Raw genomic sequence first — 25,623 nt, 5'->3', positions numbered from 1 at the left:
AATCTAAGATATACTAATCGGAATATAATTAAGGAAATCATTGCCCGTGGCAATGATTATTTTTCAATTTTTCCGTAATTATTTTTGAGTTAGAATTTTGCTCTGGAATAATCGACCAATTTCTTAGAATTGAAGACTGTCTACAGATTTGTATCGAAGAGTATTTATGATAGTGATTTAAATCACTGTCAGATTGGGTATACTATACCCAACTGTGCCACGTCTCCATTATGCCGCGATTCGACTGTACTGGGTTTTTTTTATATTTTAAATTTAATATGGGTTTAAAGAATGCATGTTTTTGTAACATAATTGAAAATTATTATTATTTTTTAACTTAAAANGGGTTTAAAGAATGCATGTTTTTGTAACATAATTGAAAATTATTATTATTTTTTAACTTAAAAAAAAATTGTTTTTGATTTTTAAACACAATACATTACTTATTTTCATTAAAATTTTTGAAATAATCTAGTTTTCAAAAAGTTATTTTAATACAAAGAAAAAACTAAAAATATCAACACTGACTGTTTTAAAAGATCTGTAATTTTTCGGGACATTTCCCTCTATTACAGAGATAGAGGGAATTTTTTCAATATAATTACACTTATAGCTTCCCTTATGTATTATTATGACATTATGTATTAATGTCATTATCATATAGTATTAAAATACGTATTGCAATAGCCCGTCCAGTTAACAAACAGTAGTATAAAGTAAAAACTAAAAATATCAACATTGACTGTTTTATGACAAAAGTAATTTATTGGCATATTTTCTTTTATTTAAGAATTGAAGGGAAAATTGGTAAAAATATGGCACTGAATGCTTCAACTAGTTACATCTGTGATCTTTTGACGGATTGTTAGGAAAAATCAATCCAATAAGAGTGGAGTAATCGTAAAATATAAAATCAGAGTAAAACTAATAGGTTCTTAACTTTATACAACAAAACTAAAATATTTTATGAATTAAAAGTATAATCAAAACTAATTTAATTGGTGTAAAATTCTGTCAAAGTTATGAGATGATCCCGATTAGCTGAGATAAGCCTATTGCGATGATGATTTAAATTAATATAATGACGTATAAATAAAGTAATTAGACATTTTTATTATTTGCAGATATATTGTGCACAGATAATCCAATAGATAATTGTAACAGTAATTATGATAAATGCGTTACTAGCAGTAACATTAATGAATTTGATGTTTACGACCTAGGGAATAATGATGGTTTGGATGTATTCAAAACTGAAAATATTGAAAATTTTAAAAACACTGTTTTCAAACGAAAAAAACATGTAAGTCTGAATTCATCAATTGACATGAAAGAGAACCCAAGACACATGGTGGATTATTTCATTCCTTCAAAATAGAAAATTATAATTTTATATTAATAAAGGGATTAGTATAATACCTTGTGTTATTTTAATACCTAGAAACATAAAAACTACAGAGTGATCGAAATATTTGACACGGCACCGCCTTTTGCTCTAGGCTGGAGCTCACCTGTGTCTCTGTCGTTATCAACCGTCCAGCTATTAATATGACAGTCGGTTGTCTCCCCGCCCTTGACACTGAGATAAGGCCGCCGCCGCCGCCGAGTATGGATTACTGATATTGCGTTCTGTTCCGTGTCCGGCGTACACCTTAACTGGTTGCTCGACTCAGTGTCTATCTTTTTTCTGCCTTTTTGGTTTTGTTTTATTTTTACGTTTCGTCGTCTGTATCACTACGGTTATTTTCTCCTGCGCCTTATAGAGACGTGAATGGCCTTCAATTGTGCTGTGTGCCATAAGTATTAGTGTTGTTCGAAAAATCGTTAAAGCGAATTAACTATTTATATATATATATATACATTGGTGTTTTTTTGTTGAGTGCTTTGTACACGCACAACCGTTTACTGGATTACGTATTATACTATATGACTTTCATTCATTTGGAAACTACTACACATTTAAAATTTTTGTAAAGAGAAAAATAAAACATTAAGAAAATAATATAAAACAGTAGAAATCATTTTTTTTAATTTTCATTTTCTTAAATAGGAACCTTTATTTTTAAATTGATAGTATAGTAGCAAAATACAATAGTACAGTGCGGCCGCGACACTGTATAGTTGGGACAAGTATAGATGATATCTGACAGTGATTAAAATCAATATCATAAGTAACGATTTAATGCAAATCTGTAGATAATGCTTAATTTTAATTAATTGGTGGATTATTCTATAAGAAAAATGAACTCCTATATCCTTATTTATATCCTGATTACAAGTTTTATCTTCGATGCGAAGCTGGAAGGTATTAATTTTACTATGATGTGTTATTCTTTTTTTCTTATGTCTATTGCCACATTTTCTCAGCTCTCATCCGACCGGTTTCTTTATAAACATACGTCAAATGATCACAAAATTTATCTAGTTGAAGACATTGCCCTTGAAAATTTTAAAAATTTCCCTCATTTTTAAATTTGGTAAATTTTGACATTTTTTTTTCTGAAACTGTCATAATTTTATCAAAAATGAACAAATCAAACATTTTTTTTTTTATATAGAAACCTTAGGTATTTTCCTTTCATTTGATATAAATTTTTTCAGAACCTAACTATTTACGTGTCCACTACAGTAGCGAATTCAAAATGGCAACTTCTTCACAAAAATTAATTTTTTCAACTTAATTTCTGAAAATGTTCTGGAAATATTGCGTCTTTTATATATATGTTAAATTAAAGCTTAAGTTACGTACTATAAGTTAAAAAAGAAATTGTCCCGACGACTTATCTTCTATGTGCAAATGGCCGTCGAATTTGGAAAAAACTAGAAGTCAATTTTGATTTTAAACACTAGAAAAAGTTTTCTTTGAGAAAAAGTTTTTTTTATAGTTCGTAACATAAGTTCTAATTTAACATATGTTTAAAAGACGCAGTATTTCCGGAACATTATCGAAAATTAAATTTATGTGCAAACATAGCTTTTTTGAATCTGCCCCTGTGAGCAGGTAAAGGGTTAAATTTTCAAAAAAATTGTATCAAATGAAAAAAAAGTATTTAAAGATTTTATATAAAAAAAATTATTTTGATTTGTTTATTTTTAAAAAAATTATGGCAGTTTTAAGAAAGAAAAAATAGTCAAAATTTATTAATTCTAAAAATTTGTAATTATTTTGGAGATTTACCCCATTTAGAGGGAATATGAGAATATTTTTTAATTTTTAAGGGCCATGTCTTCAACTTGATACGATTTGTGATGTATCATTAAAAAAAATTGGTCCGATGAATACTGAGAAAAAGTGGTGACAAACATTAACGTAATAATAAAAAAAAACACATCATAGTAAAATTAATACCTTCTCAGCTTTGCATCGAATATAAAAATTTACTAATAAGATAATGTATAAGAACTTTGGCGAAATGATAACTGTGAGTTACGAGCGACTAGGAATACAAAGAGAATGATGTCTACATAAGGCCACAGTGTTTAACTCAAAACACGATATTTAAAATGCCGACTTCGCGCACACTCCATTTTGTATTTTTTACAAGGAATAGTAACACAATTAATAATATAAACAATAAATAATTCACAGAAACGCAGATGAATGATAGGTGCAAACACCTGAAAAAAATTATATAAGACCAACACAAAGTATAGTAATTAAATAACTCCTATACACAATATACTAAAATTTAGCTTCTCAAATAAAACAATTTAAAAAATATGAATTTTTTTTAGTAGATCTTTTCTTACATTTAACAAAAAACTACACAATAAAGCCAAACTCACTTCAAATCTCAAACGAAAAAACTCTAATAATACAATTTTTGCCTTAACCTATTAGTACATAGTTTGGGAAAGAAAGGGAGGAAGATTGCAGTCCGACAATGTGAGTCGGCTGGTAGGGGTAGGTGTTGGAGTTGCAGCTAGAGCACGTCACTTAATTGATGCTAAACTCAGCACTTTGAGTATTTCATTTTTATAGCTTCTTATTGTTTCTGTATTTCTATGAGTTTTTTTTATTGCTATGGCTTTTTAGTGTTTTTACATTTCTATGTCTTTGTATTTCTATGGCTACTTAATATTTTATTTGTTATTCCAATACTAATAGCCCTCATGATAAATTTAGTATAATGCTACAATCAAAAAATTCCCAGTCGAAAAAAATTCTAAATTTAATTACTGTAAAATAGACTAGATTAGGCAATCAAGTATAAATTTGGTTACTTTTAAATATAACTCTAAAGCATTTGTAAACTCGACAACATAAAATTGGATAATTGGTAAATTTTATTCAAATTATACTATGTCTTTAACTTAAAAATAATTGTAAAAATTATTTAAAAATAATTAACACAAAATATTTACTAGATCAAAAGTTATTAAAGATATTGAAACCTTGTCGGACACCACTATAATAATTTTTTTTTTAGATCTTGTACTAAATAAAGTGATATTATAAAATATTTAAATGTGGGAAAATTTTAACGAAATGTTTCATTTATTAATTTAATANATAATTTTTTTTTTAGATCTTGTACTAAATAAAGTGATATTATAAAATATTTAAATGTGGGAAAATTTTAACGAAATGTTTCATTTATTCATTTAATAACATATTCAACGCAATATCACTTTTAAATAAAAAATTTAATTTTAAATTTAATATTTACACGATTTATTTATAAGGTGTAATGAATTTGCAAAAAAAGTAATTCATTTTGTAAGTCACTTAGCCATATAGTATTTAGTAAAGTTAGACAATAAACTTTTAAAATTTTTAATGAATTTAATGAAATGTCATTTGACCGAGATTTTTTGTTATGAAAGCATAGTCTACTGTTCCTATCAATTGAAAGATAAGAATAGTATATTAATTATTATATAAATTGACAAATTAATAATATTTATCAGCGTAAAACATAATTTTAAAATTTTAAAAAAAAAATTTCAACGAATAAAAAATTTTAAAATACATTTATTTTATTGAAAAGAATTTTCACAACGATTCTTATAATTATAACAGTCAAAATATAAACAATTTTTTTCTTTGAAAAAGTAAAACATTTACTCAATAAATTAACAGTTTCACTAAAATATTATTGTTTACAAAAACAACCATCTTTTGAGTGTTCTTTAATCCATGACAAATATTTGATCACTCTGGTATATACTCCGGGGTATCCAGGCCGGGCACATCCATGTCCCCAAGAAACGATACCTACCGTGTGAAAGTATTTTTGTTAATTGGATTATATAATTATAACATTTGATTTATTAAGCAATTATAAAATAACCCGATTAAAATTGTAAACAATTTATAAATTTTAAATGTATTTTTAATTTCAGAATTAATTAATGAACATTTACATTATTGTCTAAACTAATTATTATCCAAAAATTACGCCAGGCATTATTATAAGATTACTTTAATTAAGTTTTATATTCCATAAATTTATTTTGTTTGGTGTTTAAAATAATATGGTATTTTTTTCCAATAAACAAATTTACATAACATTATACTCAACATATTTAAATTATTAAATATTTAAGAATAAAAGGAATAGATAATTATGTAGGAATATAAAATACTGTATTTTTATTTATTACCAATAATTTCAAATCGCTTATTTTCTGTAAGTCTCATCAATGGTCCACCACTGTCTCCTTGACAAGAGTCTTTCATACCCAACTCATGACCCGCACATATCATATTCTCTGTTATTAGACCATTTGTGTAATTCATCGCACCACATGACTCGTTGTCAACAACAGGAACATCGACATGTCTTAATACACACGAGGGTGAACCATTTTCGTATAGAGTCCCCCAACCTGCTGTCTTTCCAATGGTTCCGACGTAAGTGTCGCCTGTTATCAAGATATTATATTTTTTATTGAACAAAACTAGTATCTATCGTTTTTATCAACAACTATACTGCAGATTTATTATTACTAAATATTATTTTTCGTTAGAAATAAAATAACTATACTTTCGTTAGTTGGCAAACATATAGGTCTTATTGACACTGTTAGTGGAATACGATCATTTAATCTTAAAAGAGCCAAGTCATTATGAAAATTCAAATAGCTGAAATCACCAACAATTGATCTTAAAACAAATCTTGTCTCTGGTTTTCTAGTTGAATTACAATAATCATGCTCACCAAATGTAACTTTAATTAAAGGCCAAAAAAATCTGAAAGTAAATATATTACTTTATAACATGTAAAATTGTGTTTTTATATTTAATTTACCCTCTGACACAATGAGCTGCGGTCAACACGTATCGATCATTGATGAGAGTACCACCGCAATAGAAACGATTAAAATATGACAAACGAACCATCCAGGGGAATTCATGTACGTCAGCTGGATCACCTCCTACAATTTTAGTATCTGAATTTGGAACTCCGCAACCTGTTAAATCAAAAATAATATTAAGATAACATCAAAATTTGAGAAATTTATTCAACATTTAAATTTAATATAGTTAAGAAATCAAGTTATATGAATATAAATTTTAAGATTTCTGTGAGTTATAATAAATGTTTTCGGCTATTATTTCAAAGCATGTTATTTTTATTATATAAAATACATACTAAATGTACATGAATACTAATAATCCACCATTTGAAATCATCAAAATTAAAAAAAGTATCATTTTAAAGAATAAAATATTTTTGAGATTATTATCATTTAACGATGGTTTTGTATACAAAACAGGTGCACAAGCCTATTTCAGGAATTTTAAATCAGTATATTAAAGAACAACAAGAAAATACAAACTGCAGTACTCATTTCATCATACGCACAAGTAAATATTTTATTAGAGATAAATAGATTAATTTTTTGTGAAAATTCAGATAAACCTACTATTTTCCTGTAATATTATTTTATGAAAAATAATCACATATCTGCTAGTTGTACCTCTATGTATAGCAATTGTTTTCTACTATAAAAAAGTAAATCTTATTTAAAATAACGACCTTGTCTGGTCGTTATAGTAAATACTTTTATTTATTGATATTTTAAACGCAAGTGAGTGTAAGCAATATTTAAAATTACACTAAAAGTATATTATTAAACAAATATAAAAAGAAATTAGGTTACTATACCAATAATAATGAATAATAAAGCATAATTAAAAAGGTAATAAATAAAATAAAAATTAAAAATTGATATCATTAGACATAAACTTCTAATGAAAATAGATCTATGCTTATCTTCAAAAACTATTAAATAATTATTTGGAGAACATACATCTTTTAAAGCAAGATCAGAAAAACCTTTACAATTTTACGTTCGTTTTTTCTACTCACACTACACTAAGTTTTAATAAAAGTTCTCTTAAAAACTATAATACAGGACCATACAATTATAAAATATTTTGAGCAATTACATAATTAAAGGTCATAGAATCATTGTACTCACTACAGTCACATTCTTCAGTTTTTTTCGAGAACATCTCAGTAATGCCTTGAGGTATGGGTCTGCGGAACCCGAAATCAGTTGTAATCTTTTTAAATGCATTTCCCTATAATAAGAATTAATTTTTAAGTAAGTATAACAAAAATAAATCCCAAGTGTTTATCTAATTACTTGTAGAGCTAAAAAAGCCAGTAGCAATAACCCGGCAAGAAGCCGCGAACCTTGGCGATTCAGTGTCATGACTGCGAGCCCAAGTAACAGCAGGTTAGCTTAACGGTATTAAAAATCGTCGAGAACATTTATATTGTAGGTACGACTTGGGCATAACAAACTAGAATCTACTTTTGTATCATGCCAATTTTTAGTTGACCGGTGAACCGACATAACGTGTTTCCCTTGCATAACAACAAGTGACTAATTAAATATTAATACTCACATATGTTTCTACTAATAATTATTTTATACGATTTCATACTGTTTGTTATTATAAATTCCAAAGATTTTTGTGTTGTATAATACTGATAATGAATGCTTCTCGTATACAACAACTAAAGGGTTTGGTATTTACTGTTATACTATCGAGCCAAAATAATTTATAAGTATAATATTAATTGATAAAAACTAGAAGTTACTACACTTTATCATTAGTAATAATTAGAAAATAAATAAATAAATTGACAAAATGTATTTTTTATAAACAAGCCAATCTATTATTAGATACATAACTACTTAGTTTTATTAAGGCCAACGACATTCTTTATTTAGAATACTTATAAATCAAAATATTGTAAACAAAAAAATTATTTAAAAGTATATAAAAAATTTAAATAATCAAATACTAAAATTATTGTTATAATAATTAAGAAACTTTTTGATAAATTTCTAAGTTAGCCTTTTTTTTTTTTGTATAAAATAAATATAACATAAAAAAAAAAATACTCTCGAAAATCACATACTTATAATATTGACACATATTTTAAGCGTTTTTGAAATGAAAAATCTGTATTTTTAAGAAAATTAAGTTTTTCAAAATTTTATTATATCAAATATAAGTCTAATCATTTTAAACAAGTACTTTTAGATATTAAATACAACTATAATAGCCTAATATTTGTGAAATTTAATTAGGATAAATTTTAAATAATAAGTATGTACATTTGGTCTTTGCTTGATTAAATAACACTTATTTCATTCTTTACAAAAACATCCATCTCTTGAATTTTCATTTATCCATAATAAATATTTGACCACTCTAGTGTATACTCCTGGAAATCCAGGCCGGGCACATCCATGTCCCCAAGACACTATTCCTATAAAAAATATTTTTAATAATTAAGGTTCAAATGAAACTTTTTTCGAAATACCTAATATTATTTAACTGATTTTAAACAGAAAACAACTCAACCAAAATAATAATTTATTAAATGATTACATTCATTCAATTTAAAAATGGTTTATTGATATGCGAAATGTTAGATAGCAGACCTATTAAGTTAAAGTCGATCTTATTTTTTTCTAATGGAAATAATCATTATTAGTTTTATTAAAAACACAGTAATTAAAAGTAAAAAGTATTATTTTTAAAAGTATTATTATATTCATTATTTTATAAAAAATGAAAACTAATTTTTTTTAACAAACATAATTTTAAAAAATCGCAGTTTAAAGCTCAATTCAAAACTTTACAGGATTGGTGTTTTCAGATTAAAATAAAAGTTTTACAATACATTTTTAATAATCTTTGGTTGAATTAACTTGCAGATTTATATCCTGCCTGAATTTTTATTAGTTATGCTTTCTAGTTGAATAATAATAATAAAAAAGTAAGATTTAAAATACAATTTAATAACACCTACTATGAAGATTTCTTACCAATGATTTCATATCGCTTATTCTCCATACGTCTCATAAGAGGCCCTCCACTATCTCCTTGACAAGAGTCTTTAGTACCCTCCTCATAACCTGCACACATCATATTTTCCGTTATAGAATTTATTGTGTTTATTTTACCACAATTATCATTGGTTATAATTGGTACATCCACTTGTCTTAAAATACATGAAGTTTTGCCATCTTCATTTAATTGTCCCCATCCAGCAACTTTTCCAATCACATCATCATAGCTATCATCTATTAAAAAGGTAAAAATGTAATTAGTTAAATATTAAGTCAAATAAAATACTAGAACATTTATTTAAAACAATAGTTTATTTTAAATTTATATTTATTTAATTTTTGTGTTTTAGATATTAATTTTTCATCATTTTTTAATGAATTTAATAGTATACAAATAAGTTATAAAGTATAAAAATAAAGACGTTGTAGAAGAAAACATTTTCTCTTACAGTGTCACTGTTCGTAAAACTTTAAATAAATACAAACATTTTTGAGATATTTTACTTTAATAAGTGTCTTAATTAATAATAAATATGATTAATCCAATAATATTATAGTACACATAATCTATAATAACTTGTAGGTAAACAAATAGGTCTGATTGTAGCAGTAATGGAAACTCGGCTACTTAATCTTAAAAGGGCCAAATCATTTTGAAAGTTTGACACACTAAATTGGCCAATAATTGACCGTAAAACAAATCTGCTCTCTGGTTTACTTGTAGCATTACAGTAGTCATGTTCACCGAACGTGACTCTAATTAATGGCCACATTAATCTGGAATTTAATTAATTTTTATGAAAAAAAAAGACACTGAGTTACTTCTATTGTCTGATTACCCTTTGACACAATGAGCCGCGGTCAACACATAACGATCGTTGATTAAAGAGCCACCACAAATAAATTTGCTTCTGTAGTGTAAACGAACCATCCACGGAAACTCATTAGCATCAGCTGGATCTCCTCCGACGATTTTTCTATTAGAACTTGGGACTCCGCAAGCTATTTTAATAAAAAATAAATATATGAAATATAATATAAATTGTTATGTATTGCAAAAAATTATAATTATTCTAAGCGAGCGCCTTAGACGGTCAAATTTGTATAATATTAATCATATTTTCTATTCTTATAAGCTAAACTATTTCATTTCATTTTATGTTAGACTATTAGCATATTTTTAAAAACATGCAAAAGAATATATTTCAACCGAATAATTTAAAAAAGATTTGTTTTTAAGTTCAGTTATTTCTTTTTCACTGTCCAAAGACAAAAAGAAGTTAGTTAAGCTCGTGTTTTTTGTCTCAACACTCTCTCTAGCGAATTATTAAATAGGCCCCTCTTAAAAATTATTACAGTGCTTAGACGTTGTCATTTAATGGACTCATATCAACAAATTCCACTATCAAACTTACTATAATATTAATTTCAATGAACTTAAGCTTTAATTTAAATTAATAAATGTCAACTATTTGTGTAATATTAAATTACTACGAGACTTTAAGACGGTCAAAATCGTAATATCTTATTCAATATTAATGTATTTAATTTTTGTATAAAAAAATATGTTGTATGAAAATACAAGAAAAAAATATATAAACGTTAAAATTTATAGTTCGATACATAGTAAATTGCAAAAAATTATATTTATGTAACAATATCTACTACTAATTTATGAACTTACTACAGTCACATTGATTTTTTCCTGTAAACCAATCGGTGAAAGTTTGTAATATAGGTTTACGGAATCCAAAACCCATTGAAATGTTTTTGAAGCCATTTCCCTAAAAAAAGTCGATATATAATGTAGAATATTATAATATTTATAACCTAATTTACCTGTTGTGTATTTAACATAAGTAGTAATAATCCAACAAAAAGCCGTGAACCTTGAAGATTCAGTGTCATGACTGTGACCTGGACCAACTGCGGCTGAATTTAACGGTATCGTTCTGATCATTTGACGACACAGTAATAACAAACATGAACACTCACTTTATCATGCAAAATTTTTTTACTCGCCACAAAATTATAAAACACGTTTTTTTTACGAATTTAAAATCATTAAACTATGATATATTAAACTAATTAATGAACGTAATTTAACAATAATGTCAATATAGTTTAACCTGATTAATAAAATTAATGAAACTGAAAATTTGATGTCATAAAAATGAAATGTTTAAATAAATAAGTAAATTTTTATTCTACTAACTACATTCCCAAACTTTGTCATTTATAGCATGAATATAACCACTTCTGAAAGTTTCAATACATAGCAAAGAATTCGTTTACAAAATCAGACTTTATTCTAATTATTAAGTCTATAAAACAACAATCATGAACTATCAACGAATACTTATTTAATTGTAAAAATTACCTGAATTACAAAAGATACCATATAAAGTTTCTATTAATTTTGAATTTAAATTTTCTGGTTGGTGACTGCTTAAAGAGAAAACTGTGTGCTATAAGAATATTGAATTTGTTACAAAAGTAAGTTAGTCATTAGTGGTTTTATTTGTATTAAGAGAGACTCGTTTATACGTCATAATGGTTGGGTTCGGTGATGTGAATAATATAAAAGAAATCACTATGATAGTGTTTGGTAAAATATATAATCAGTGTACTTAATAATTTATTATAATATAGAAAGTATTATAACATATAAAATAATTGTGTAATTTTGTTAAATTTGATTAAAAATACATAAAAATATATCTTTTAATGTTTTTATCTTTTACAAAATAACCCATCCCTATAATTTTCCATTATCCAAGAAAAATATTTATTTACTTTACTATATACTCTTCGATATTCTGAACGAGCACAACCTTTTTTCTCAAAATACGATACCTAGAAATTGATTAAATAGAAGTCATTCATTATAGATGATAATATAACATCGTCAGATATTTTTTTTAGAAAATTAACGAAATCAGACAAAGGTTTTAGAACAATAATTGCACACCTAAATAATGAACAATAGTCTTCTTATTTTTCCTCGCCTTAATTCCAATAAAAAATAATAATGAATATGAAAATCAATTGTCCTGAAATTCTTTAACTGGTAATCTAGCGTGTATCATAATTTTTTCCATATCGAAAACTACATTCCACGATTTGTTTCACTTTAAATTATAAAGTTTTAATGGACCTTTAGGTCGAATGATCCGAAGGTGCAATAGTATTGCCATAAATTTTAACTATGATATGGAGTCTAAACTTCGGTATGAATGTTTTTTTGCTAACTAAAATGTTCATTTTTGTTATGAATATATAATGTTAAGTTATATTATTAAAATAGAATTAAATATTAATCATTTTTCACAGGAAAAATGTTAATTAATTATTTATATTAATATTTTGTAATTTTCGAGAAAAAAAAATATTCTATTACTATTATTAACTTTTATAATAATAATGTTACATATTTTATTACACTGAAAAACGCGTTACTTGTTTAATTAGTAAGAAATTCTACGAATTTTTTGTTGAATAATTAAAAAATATAGTTAAATAATAGATAATAGATTAGGTAAATAAACTTTTCAATTTTCATAACCAAAACTGCGATTTGCACTTCTATTAAAAACCAAAATTTGCTCTAAAATACTAGATAAAGATGTTCATAAAAATCACAAAATGGTTATCGATAATTGTTGAGATAAATTTGTCAACAAAGGTAGAAATTAATTTTTTTTTCATTCCTTTATGGATAAAATACCTAAGTTATAATTTTTTTAAATGGAAAAAAATTTTTAAATTGATTTGATAAGAGGTCAAAAAAAATTATTAAACTACATATTATGGAAGTTTTTGTATTAACATTTTTTTCCTTTACGATAATTTTAAATTTTCAATAGTTTCTAAGAAAATAAATGTCCTACCATTAATCGATTACACTGTCGATTATCGATTATCGATTACACTGTATAAAATTAAAAGAAAAGTTTTTATCTTTTTACACGCAGCTGTTAATACATATTTATTACACCAACAATTTTTTTATTAGAACTCTGTAACCTAATTACTGTTTATAATCATATAGTTTATACTATAATTTATATAATATTCAATTTAAACCAATCAATTAATAAATGTAATTTTTAATCATCAATAATTCATTAATTCACATTATTCATTTTACAAAAATCTATTAGAGATTAATTATGCTTCAATTAATATTTAATAATTGATATGATATAAACATATTTTATGAGTATTTCAATTTAAAAAATGTTTACCAAATTATTTTTGGATATAAAATTATTTGTTTTTACTCAGATATTTTTTTTTAATATTGTATGATTATTAATAAACTAAATAATAATTCATTTTAATTAACTTTAACACCTCTGCAATGCATATAAACATTTTTAAACCTAAGTAGAAATTCAGGTCGAAAGGGACAAAGACGTTTTATACGATTATAAGACAATCATAATGACAATTCGCTCAAACATCCAGCCCATAGATTCAAAACGAAAATTTATTATTTGAGTCAAAAAACAATTTTTATAAAGATTATCTCTTTTTAGTACCTTTTGTAACCAGTCCAATTCAACTAACTAAATTTGCTAGGAATACAAAACTCCCTTTGTTAGCCCCGTGTACTATTACTAAAAATGAAAAACAATAAAATTACAAAATTAAAAAATTATACTTTATTCAAATGTCTATAAAAAAACTTACTACAATCGTCAACATGGGTTATTTTATTTATTATATTATAAATAATTTGAACCACTTTCCAGGAAATAACATTATTGACGCATATTCCCTACAATAAACATTTATTTTTATAGTTAAAATAAAGAATATCGTTATAACGCACTTTTTCGGTATTTACTTGGTGACTTATCTAAAAACAGAATGTTTGTAAGAAACATTGAACCACGACAGTTCAACGACATTTTGTGACTGAATCAGTAGGAAAAAGAAGGATTGAACATTAACAAAAACGAGAATTTTAACGCAAACTTGCCAATTAAGGATTATCAATAATCTAATCAAACTTGTTTTTATTAATTGATTTATTCATACCAATTTACTTTTTTCGTAAAAATTTAATAAATATATATTCTAGATTTGTAGTTTCCAATCAAAATTAATTCAAATTATGAAATCAATAGATTGTTTAGGTACTTAATTTAATTTAGATGAGCTCATCAATATTGGAATCAGTTATTAATACTTACACTAGAAGTTTTAATTAGTAAAGGTATTTAAAAAACAGAGTGTAAAAAAAATAATAATTAGAATTAAAAGATATAAATAGAAAAATAATTTAAGAATTTACTACTTAACTTTCAATTTTTTTGTCAAGTCAAAAGTTCAAGTAAATATTTATACACTCTTGGTAGGTTTTATTAATAATAAAGCCTAATAATGACATTTAGTCTAAGGTAACCATTAACTAGTCAAAAAGTTAAAGTTAAATTAAAAAGATTTATTTTTTTTTAGTTTCAACATAGCTTGTAAATTAACCATTGAAACTTAGCTTTTTTCAGTTAATTAAATAATAAAAATTGAGTTAAATTACAAATTGTATAAAATATGTTTGTCTTTATACGCTGCGCATATGGTTTAATTAAACAAATCTAATAAAAATACAATTATTTATCAATGGCACTAGAAATAAGCAGAGTTAAATTAAATTATTCCCTACCCTAAATCATATATTTATATAACATTAAATATAATTAATTATATATATAATAATTTTTGAATTTTGGGCTAAGCTTTTGTAATTGCATTAATGTTGCTTATTATAAATTAGGAAACAAAAAAAGAAAAAAAAAATTTTTATGCGATTATCTGACTTTTTTTTTTTAATTACAATTACTGTTATTAATATAAAACAAAACAGCCAACATAAAAATGTACAAAACAATGTTAGGCTACCAAACAAATAAAAAACGTTTATATTATTATTAATATTATTTTTTTAATTCCGTTTTAAAAGTTGAATTTGTATTCTAAGCCTTCCCTAGTGTCACCAACCAATAAAAAATCGACTATTTATTATTCAATTAATTAAATCAATTTAAGTGATTTTGAGTAAAAATCAAAATAGGAACTGATAGGCTAGAACACACTTTTATTAAAATCAGTTAAATTAAAAAAAAACCGACATAACATTTATAATTTATAAATTTTTGACCGTTATCTTCTCGTCATTGTTCCTAATTACTTTAATTTAACTTAGATTAATTATTTCCATTTACTTGCCCATCTTTTCAATTACTTTTAATAAATCAGATATAATATAATAAATTCAACCTACTTTAAATATTAATTTAATGGTTAAATTTTATTTTGAGTTTTCTACTGGATAGCTGCTTTATGTTTTCTGTGTATTCCGAAACTCACAATCTTATTAATTTAAATAATTTAATTGGACTAAATGTATGCAATTATATACCTACTGGGTAATATCTATAGCAAAACATATTAGTGAACATATAGAACATATTTCTACTTCTGAAACTCTCCGTTGTTTTATTAAATCCAACCTAATCGTGAACACACTGATCATATATTTTTAATACACGTTTACTTGTTTTCAATTATAAACCTATATAAATTTTTTGGTTTATAAATAATAAACAAGTAAATTTATTTGAATTAATAAGCTACGAATGATCATTGTAAAGTATTTTATTTAACACTAAAAATAAAATAAAAAATTCTATAAATAAATAATTTAAAATATTATGGTACACCAAGGACTTTTCTCCGTTTGCATTTATTGGACTATTTTATGCAAGCACAAGTATCTCGCATATTATTCTGTATCCAATCCAAGTATCTAGTAACTCTGGTATATACTCCTGGATAACCAGGTCGTCCACAGCCAACGCCCCAAGACACTATTCCTAAATCAAATTAGTTAAGTATAGTTAATATTTGCTAATGATTGATAAATTTACTAAACTTAAAATCAAATTAAAATACAATTTCATTTAATCAAACGATACTTAAGTTATTGATTGTTGGTAACGTTATAAACTGTAATTTGATTACATTGAACCAATACTTAAAAAATTACCTAATTCAAAATGAATCAAAATAAATATTTAAGCCCATCTAAAAATAATTTAATTGTTTAATTTATAAATTATACAATCTAAATTTTATGTCTGGAGTTCGGCAGGAAATTTTAAAAATTCACCACATCGTAAAAATAACTTTTAAATAATAAAAATTATTACTATAATTTAATAAGAATATTTCATCTGCTAATAACTTACCGACAATTTCTAACTTGTCTTCAACATCGCTATTTATCAACAAAGGGCCACCACTGTCACCCTGTAAAAACAAATGTGTAATTATAGATTTTTCTTTTAAATCATGCGTTCTTCTAATACATTATAGAGAAATGANTTTAAATCATGTGTTCTTCTAACACATTATAGAGAGTTGAAAATAAAGTTTTTTTTTCATTTTTTCAGGGATCAATGCTTTTTTAGTTATTTGTTTATTTTTTTAATAAATAATTAAAATGTTATCAAATTATAAAAATATACAAAAGAAAATCCACAAGTTTACGAAGCTTTCCACAATGTATGAAAGCAACCAATTACTTTTAGTTTTCCTTGATTACTTCAAAAACAAGGCAATTCACAACTATATAAAATTGAAAAATGTTAGATTCTACGCTATTAATATCAAGCTAATTCTATTGTTTAAATCATAATAATTAATAATAAATAATTATAAAGCTAATATTTGTATGTACTAATAATACACATATAAATTTCTTAATATTCGTAAGTGGGTATTTTATGACATTCAATTTTACTAGATACATTATTAAATTCAATGAACAAAAACAATTTTATTTTATTTATTATTTACCTGGCAAGAATCCTCCACGCCTCTTCCGGCACAAATCATATTATTAGTAATTCTCTGCGGTCGGTATTTCGTCGCTCTACACTGTGCCAAAGACAAGATAGGTACTTGAACTTCCTGCACAATATTGGCTAGGGAACCACCTTCGGATACTCGTCCCCAACCAACTACTGTTCCCATTTTTCCGGATGGTTCTCGAGCTGTAATTTATTACAAAAATTTAATTTTCATCAATATTCTAACAAACAACTATAATTATAAAACTATATAAACTTGATATTCGTCACTTACTAGACGCGGGTAAGCAAATGGGACGAATTGCTTTGGAAAATGGAACTGACTTTCGTAACCTTAATAAGGCCACGTCATGATTATATGAATTTACATCAAAATTTCGATGTCGAACTATAGATGCCACCATCCTAGTAATTGTTTCACCATCAGATGTTGTGCTTTGATCATGATCACCTAATATTACACGAATTCTTGATTTTTTTAGCCTAGAAATAAATAACTTATCAGTTATTAACATTATTACGCTCAAAACCGACCAAAGTAGATTAAAATATTATTAAATATTGTTCAACATATACTGAAACTATTAAAAATTAAAATTTTATGATACGCGCATTCGAAAAAACATTAACCATACAAGTCACATTGGATACAAAAACATATACAACAGTTGTTAAATAAATAAAATACAACTCTAAACTTTCTCCTATAAGTTATTAGGATACTAATAATTTTTTTTTTTTGTTACACACACACGTTTTTACTGTTGAAAATATAATAAAAGTAATTAAAACACAATCAAATAACTAATAAAGAGACTAAAATATATACTAAGCAGTTAATTTTTACATCGTAATATGAGCATTTTCGTAAAAATTACATAAAACAAGAATTCAAATTGATTATTTAATTTTGATTTCCATTACCAAAATCATAAAACTTTTAATGTGTTTAACTAGACAAAAGGGCATAATTTCATTTCATAGTAAAATATTTTAGCTGCGATGCGAAGCTGAGAAGGTATTGGTTTTACTTAGATGTGTTTTTTGTGTGTCTGTTACCACTTTTTCTCAGCTCTCACCGAACCGATTTCTTTCAAAAGATCACAAATCGTATCTAGTCGAAGACATTACCCTCAAAAATTGAAAAAAATCCCCTCGTTCCCCGTAAATGGGGGAAACCTCCAAAAAAATTACAAATTTAAAAATCGCTAATTTTCAAAAATTTTTTAATTTTTTTTACTAAAAATTGCTATAACTTTTTTAAAAATAACCAAATTAATATAATTTTTTTTATAAAGATGCATGATATCATTAACTTTCATTTGGTATATTTTTTTTTATATGTGACCCTTTACTTGCCCACGGGGGGGGATTTAAAATGACAACTTTTTCACAAATAATTATTATTTTCAACTTGATTTTTGAGAATGTTCCGGAAGGTCTGACACTTTTATATATATCTTAAATTAAAGCTAATGTAATATACTTTATCATGAAAAAAAAAATTTTCGGACTTTATTTTATCTTCACAGTGAAAATGGCTACCGAATGCTATTTTTGTGTGAAAATTCTCGATTTTATTTTTTACATTATTGATTTTATAATTCTATGACATATTGAAAAGTGTATGGATTAACATTATTTTTTTATGAGAAATAATATTTTTTAATAATCCCTTTTTCATTCGACATACTTTATCTTAATTAGGATATTAATAATGAACTAGCAGATCATGTAACTTTTGGAATAATCCACCAATTTTTTAAAATTAAACCTATCTAAAGATTTGCATCGAAGCGTTTTTTTTTTAATAATGATTTTAATCACTGTCAGATATCATTATACTTGATCCATCTATGCCACGTCACTACTGTGCCGCGACCCCCCTGTGCTGGGTTGGGTTTTGTTTATTGAAATTCTCAAGAGATTTTTTTAACATCAAATCCATTTTTTTTTTCAATCTATACATTTTGAATTATCGAAATCTCATTAAGGATGTGTGATATTCCAAGGTATCAATTTTACCAGTGTAAAATTTTTAATAGATTGTAGTATTATTTAGAATATTTATAGATATGTCCATGTATTCGGTTTTATGCTGATATTTTGAACTCGTTGCAGAGTTTATCTTTGGAGCTATAGAAACGAGTCCAAAATTATAACTATAGTGTCGGCTATACTAAGTATAGTAAATAAATTCAAGTAGAAAACAAGTCTTGTTTTCTGCTTGAATTTATTTTTGGTAATCAGTTGATAATATCAATATGATTATTTTTTGTTATTGTAGGTACAATGCCTTGCTATTTTTGATATAGAATGTCTGCTTGGCATTAATGTTTTGTACGTGTTTAGATTTATTGGTGGTTTTCGACATTTTTTATATTTTAATCTTCCTTTTCTGCACCGACAATTTTCCGATATATCTAATATGGCTTTGTCGCATATTATGTTACTTACTTTATAATTTTATCTTCTTTTTTCTTAATATATAATTGGTCACCAAGTTTTGCTAATTTTCCATATTTTTTGTCTGTTTTAATTTTCTAAAAAATTTTCAGTTTCTATTGTTTTTTTGTAAATTTGTTTTGTATAATGAGCTTCTTCATTCAAAATATTGACCTTGTATAGTTCAATTTTGAGTGAACTTTTTATGGCTGCTAGTGTTAAGCTACATCGGGTTTTTCCACCGTTTGATAGTCTACGTCTTTTAAAGTTGTTTTATTTTAGTATGGATATTTACAACTACACTACACAAAAGCAGTATAATTATAACATTTTTATCGCTTCAAAGATAAACTCTGCAACGAGTCCAATATATCAGCATAAAACTGAAAACATGGATATATCTGTAAATATTCTAAATAATACTCCAATCTATTCAAAGTTTTACACTGATAAAACTGATAACTTCTCAGTTAATATGTTGCATGACAAATCTCACAATTATAAATGAAAATTTTATAATCTATTAATAGAAAGTAAACTAATTTATCTGTCATAATATTTATATCGTTTTTAAATATGTCTTACTATTTACATAAATGTCAATTTGATTATTATTAACAATGCTATTCTATTATTATAATCATATAATGTTTATTTAATCCAATAAAATAAAATTTACAAAAAGCGCTGATTACAATGTCCTTAGATTGGAGGCATTTTACTGATATATAAACCACTGAAATCGGTTCAATTTTTATCAAATCCTACCTAGCAAAATTTTTTATTAGCCGTGTTGTCTTGGTCCATTACGAGTGAATCATTTATTTAAAATTATTGCTTTAAGAAAATCCTGAATATTAATAAAAAAAATATTATTGAAATAAATATCAAACGTGTGTGCTTATTAACGATACACGTAAAAAAAATACGAGTTTCACATTTTTGGATGCAGAGACTTTTCATTAAGTTTAGAGCACTCACAGCGAAGTTCAAATTAAGTGTTTTCAATTATCCTAAATTATTAGTATAAAGAATCTGAGTAAGGAATAATAAAGCAATAGATTAAATTCAGTTATAAATTAATTTCTAAACTTATTTGACCAATTAATACCTTATTGATAAGTATTTCGACTGGATATCAGAGAGGAGACCATCGTTATTCCAAGAATACCTCGGTATCCGATAATTTATCATTATAATTTAATAAAGTAGAACCATTAATTGTATCTTTTCATATCTACTCGTCTTTATTATTCTGAACGCGATTGAAACACTTTCATAAGTATTGACCCATTCCTTTATCATCGTGATCATTACAACGCAAATAGGAGGAACACAAAAAAAATAACAAATCAAATTATATAAATTTAAACTACAATTAAAATCGGCAATTCATATATGTAGAGTGTTCAAAAGGTAAAGAAACGGGTTTCTATTGGTCTGATTGTTTGTTACAATTGACCTGTTTCCTTACTTTTTGAACATTTTGTATATTTTTACTTCTTCATTTTAAATCGACATGACTTTTTCAAAAATGAATAAATTATTTAAAAATATTTTTCGGACACAACTTTAGGTATGTCTGTTTTATGTGACATATATTTTTTTTAAGCCCTTTCATTCGTACTGAACATATTATCTACGAACGAAGATTAAAATAATCGAACTTTCTATATTCACACTTAAACGACATAATACTTTGAAAAATATGTAACGAAACGTTACCTTAATACTACACGTAAATTCGGAGTAATGTTCTTAAAATGAAAAATCCGTCGTTAATAGCACTTAACAATACAAGAATTGACTGATGACTCAATTCTAGCAAATTACATTAGTCATTTACAGTTACTTTAATTATTTTATATTGGAATATCATGCTACGTTTTTGAATGCTTAGAACGTAGTTTGAAATAACTTGGCGTTGTACTTTTAACATTTTAAGTACTAATCTTACTACGGGTTAAAGAAATTGTTAATCGAAATTATAATTAAAATGAAATGTTCGAAATTCTTATAAAAGCGATGGCTGTACTCGCTTAAAAGACTTATGCAATTAAACCGCTCGTTACGGTATCGTATAGTAAAATCGAATAGAAAATCATTGAACAAATAGTATCACTGATTTTTTACTTACTTCCGCACACAATGAGCAGCTGTAAGTATGTAATCGCTATTGATGAGCGATGCTCCGCAATGAAAATGGCCATCATAAACAAGCCTAGCCACCCAAGGGTATCTATTCACTCCAGTGGGTCGTCCGCCTACTATGCGGATTTCTTGATTAGATACTCCACAATCTAAAGAAACAAACGTATTATTATTGTAAGGACGAGCACCCATTAGTATTATAATATAGTTATGATAGTATGTATGTCCTGATTTCACTTTAACAAGCGAAACCCACAGGCGTCAAATAATTCTACATAATTATATGTGTTGTTTTTGAAAATACTCTCAAGGTTATATCGAGACATCCGTTCTTTCTTACAGATTACCTGTATAAGTTACATTTGCAAATATCGGATAGCTAATGTAATCACAATTTTATTATAGACAACAAAAATAGAAAATTAACCATTAAGTATATGTTATCTTGAGTCAGTGGTTTCTACTGGAGAAAATAGAAAAATCTACAGTAAAAAAAAAGTAGTAATAATTGTGCGTTAGTGTCTTATATGAAATTATTCATATTTTTACTAATATAATTCGGTAAATTATATTTTACTTTACCTAAAATAAATTCCAATTTTATCCAATATTTGATAATTTATAAAAATATTTCCGAGCAAAATCAAAAACATTATGAAATACGCGTATAAAATAATCAAACTTAAGTAACCAGATCAAAAAATAAGTCTAAATATCATTACTCTTCCCATATAAAGGTCAAAGTATATTTTATCAATATGGCAAATGTTTTGAAATATTAAGACACACGTGTACTTCAAAAGCCAAATATTTGATTACAATATTTATTTACATATAAGTAAAGGTAACATTGAAGTTTCTATAGTTATTAATAACATTGTTTTTACTTACTGCATGTGCAATTTTCGATTGTTAATTTTTCTTCCGGTTCATAACTAACTGATCCAAAAAGATCATCAAAGAATATCCTCTTATCACGGTGACTGGTCGACGAGGAAGAATTAACCGGTGGTGGAAGAATTCCGGTGTCGTAATGATCATTCTGTAATACACGAAACCGAAAAAAGCGAGTAAAAAATAACGGTAAAACTAAGTAATAGTTGTAGTTAAATACGTCATATCATCGGCATTGGTATGTCTTTCTATTCATATCAATCAATTGCTACTTTTACTAGCAGAAAGTAAACAGTGACCATCGTCTATTCAAAGACAGACATGTTATAAAATCTGACGAGGCAAATAATTGAATGAGAAAGATAAAATTTAAACGCAATTTTAATAATGATGACCATAGAAGGAATGTCATGAGCGATTTCTCACCACCTGAGAAATCGTTCAATTTATTTTTTATACATCACTCAATTATTAATAATTAATTAGATTATAAAAGTGTCTAGACACTTAGCTTGACATAATTTATTTTTAAATACATTAAATTTCCAAAAATTAAGTTATCGTAATATTTAAATGTAGAAAATACTAGTTAACTTATTAAACAAATATAAGTATATTGTATAAATAAAAATCATTTACTTAAATTTTTTTTAACTTGAAGAAATTTTTATAGTTTAAGTTTAATTTATATCTGCATAACTAATGGGGTTCAAAGAGGAATTAATTTACGATTACATGGTATTAAAGCTACTCGCGAGACAAAATATCGATTCGAAGACAATTTTTTTACAGATTTGTCTTAAAAGCGAATGAAAATTGAACTCTTTTCTCAATTATGATAATCCACAATTGAGTTGAAAAAAAACCTTATGATTCTAAAAACAAGTAAAACTGCGTGAAAAAAGTTTCTCTGCCGTTACAAATGCAAGTTAAATTGCAAAATAAATTAGGCTCTGAGCTTTAGAATCCGTTACTACAATTTGTAGTAGAATTCCTATGGTTGTCATAGGAATTTATTTAGGCACTTTAACTACCATACTCACCGTGACTGGTTTCGCATGTTTGTCGATTGTCACCAAGGGAGTGACCACCGTGATATACGTGAAGCAGAAAAGGACGTGCAGCAGCTGCAGCTGCGGCGGCCGCATCGTCGACAGTCGCGCACCATAAACTCGCGTGGGACGTCGTAATGTTCACCTCGCTCAACTTATCGACATAAACAATTGTATATGGTTCGAAACGGTGATGAGTTGGTGACGGATGAAATAGCGACGGAAGCGACAATTGTTACGGAGACTGTGGTGCGACTGCGGTGGAAGAAAGTGCACCCGCCAGCAGACCGGACGCAAGTAAAAGTGTATACCGGTAGCGGACGGTGGCGGCACGCGGCCGCCACTACTCTCACTTTTTTCTTGTTGGACACTCCGGTGACCTTGACGGACGCCCCGCCATAACACGTTCCGATTTTCTTTCTAAACACATTTACACACACAACGTATAGGTATCGTTTTATAGAAATCTACGACCACTTACTTGCTGGACACTTCCCTTTCTGCAATTTTATATGCAAACCGCACATCCGATCAGTGCAAACATTACTGCCATGTAAAAATTCAAATACACTAATGTGTTTTAATGAGGGCTTTTGACCGAAACAGTACTTACACGGTAATAACTTTCTTATTTAATTAAATAACATAAATCTGTTTAAAGTTTTTTTAACTTATAATAACAGTAATTTTACTAAAAAGTTTAATGCAGCTCAAATGTAATATATTAAAAAACTTTAGTCTGTTAAAAACCAAGATCTTGATTACACGAAGATAAAATAAGATAACTTTTGTTGGATTGATAATGAGCTATTGTAAAATATTCATTTCTAAAGAAACTTTTTTGTAGACGTTTGATAATAAAGGGTACAATTATTCAGATTTTAATTAAAATCTGATTTTTAATTCAGTAATAATTTTTAAGTAAAAGTAATATATTTATAACCTTAGCAAGATAACCTTTATTTTTAAACTCGCTGTTTAATTTAACTAAAAAGAAAGTTATTGTTTTGAAAATTAATCTACACATCAACAAACGATGCAAAATTACCAAAATTGTGTTATAAATAATAACATTTATATCTTAAAAATCTGATTACGAAGTTGAAAACTACAAAGAAAAAATTACATCTTTTAATAACAATGTTATATAATAATAATAATATGTATTAATTAAAATATTATACTGAAAACTTGCTGGCGAGAAAATATTTTCGCACCTGGACTTTAAAGCCAAATCACATAGTTTTTTCAATACTGAACTTTGTATTTTTAATTTTTATACATTACAACTCAAATCTCGAATCATAGTAGCCCATGCGGAGATTTAGTAAACATTTTAAGGGCCTTGAATGATTCAGTTAAGTGGACCAAAGGATTACATAAAATAACAGTACAAATAAATTTCATTTTAGGGGAAGTTATTAAAATTTCTGGACTCTAAATCCTTTAAGCCCTTAAATCCTCCTACAATCTGAATTATTTGGAGGAGGAGCAAACATCTTTGATCATGTATGTGTAAAAGTCCGTTTAAAATTTTACTGATTCACAAACACAATTGTAACCTTAAAAAAAAAAATCTAAATAATATTTTAAATTATATTAGAATCACTTTTTTTTTCATGAACAATTGACACATAAACCTGTAATTCTATTGTATTAATTTAATATCAATTAGAACTACCGAAAAAAAATTATTGTTTATTATTGAACACTAAAATTTACTTTCTTAACATAAGTTATTTTTACATGTTACATTATTTCAAATATTTTACTATTATTTATACACTAATTTAAAATTGAGTTTCTACTTTTTGGTTATTATTTGTTTACATGGTACTTGCTTTTCATAAATATTTTTTAGTTATTACCTACATACT

At 26.1% G+C, this 25,623-nt stretch overlaps 2 protein-coding genes across 7 annotated transcripts in view; one reads left to right on the top strand and one right to left on the bottom strand.

Annotated features, from left to right (window-relative positions):
• LOC126903368 (uncharacterized) overlaps window positions 1-1,402 on the top strand; it is an 8,849-nt gene extending 7,447 nt beyond the window's left edge. For all 6 annotated transcript variants that reach the window (XM_050681545.1, XM_050681548.1, XM_050681547.1 and 3 more), the window contains one exon: window positions 1,125-1,402. In XM_050681545.1, coding sequence (XP_050537502.1) covers window positions 1,125-1,378 — 254 coding nt within the window. In that variant the 3' untranslated portion in view covers window positions 1,379-1,402. The remainder of the gene's footprint in view (window positions 1-1,124) is intronic.
• A 3,578-nt stretch (window positions 1,403-4,980) lies between these two features.
• LOC126902177 (transmembrane protease serine 9-like) lies at window positions 4,981-24,060 on the bottom strand. The gene is made up of 20 exons (XM_050679203.1): window positions 23,738-24,060; window positions 22,692-22,842; window positions 21,787-21,949; window positions 17,479-17,687; window positions 17,191-17,387; window positions 16,581-16,641; window positions 16,085-16,205; window positions 11,454-11,475; window positions 11,164-11,256; window positions 11,009-11,108; window positions 10,164-10,326; window positions 9,902-10,101; window positions 9,301-9,558; window positions 8,619-8,738; window positions 7,600-7,697; window positions 7,432-7,534; window positions 6,255-6,417; window positions 5,991-6,196; window positions 5,608-5,868; window positions 4,981-5,218 (listed from the first exon to the last, which is right to left on the bottom strand). The coding sequence occupies exons 1-20, from the start codon at window positions 23,840-23,842 to the stop codon at window positions 5,097-5,099; spliced, it is 2,916 nt and encodes a 971-aa protein (XP_050535160.1). The 5' UTR covers window positions 23,843-24,060; the 3' UTR covers window positions 4,981-5,096.
• Window positions 24,061-25,623: the final 1,563 nt, after the last annotated feature.

The sequence above is a fragment of the Daktulosphaira vitifoliae genome, unplaced genomic scaffold (genome assembly GCF_025091365.1).
Source record: "Daktulosphaira vitifoliae isolate Bord-2020 unplaced genomic scaffold, ASM2509136v1 Scaffold_3, whole genome shotgun sequence".
NCBI lineage: Eukaryota > Metazoa > Arthropoda > Insecta > Hemiptera > Phylloxeridae > Daktulosphaira > Daktulosphaira vitifoliae.
The sequence above is the reverse complement of the archived record's forward strand: the minus strand, read 5'-3'. Positions and strand labels throughout refer to the sequence as shown.

Bases quoted from the DNA above. Each gene is read 5' to 3' on its own strand.
- LOC126902177 (XM_050679203.1), bottom strand. From the start codon at position 23,842: ATGCGGCCGCCGCAGCTGCAGCTGCTGCACGTCCTTTTCTGCTTCACG. The intron at 9,559-9,901 runs GTTATTATAGAT...CCTTTTTAATAG, and splicing joins ACCTATTTGTTTACCTACAA to ATGATAGCTATGATGATGTG. The intron at 5,219-5,607 runs GTAATAAATAAA...TTCACACGGTAG, and splicing joins TAAGCGATTTGAAATTATTG to GTATCGTTTCTTGGGGACAT.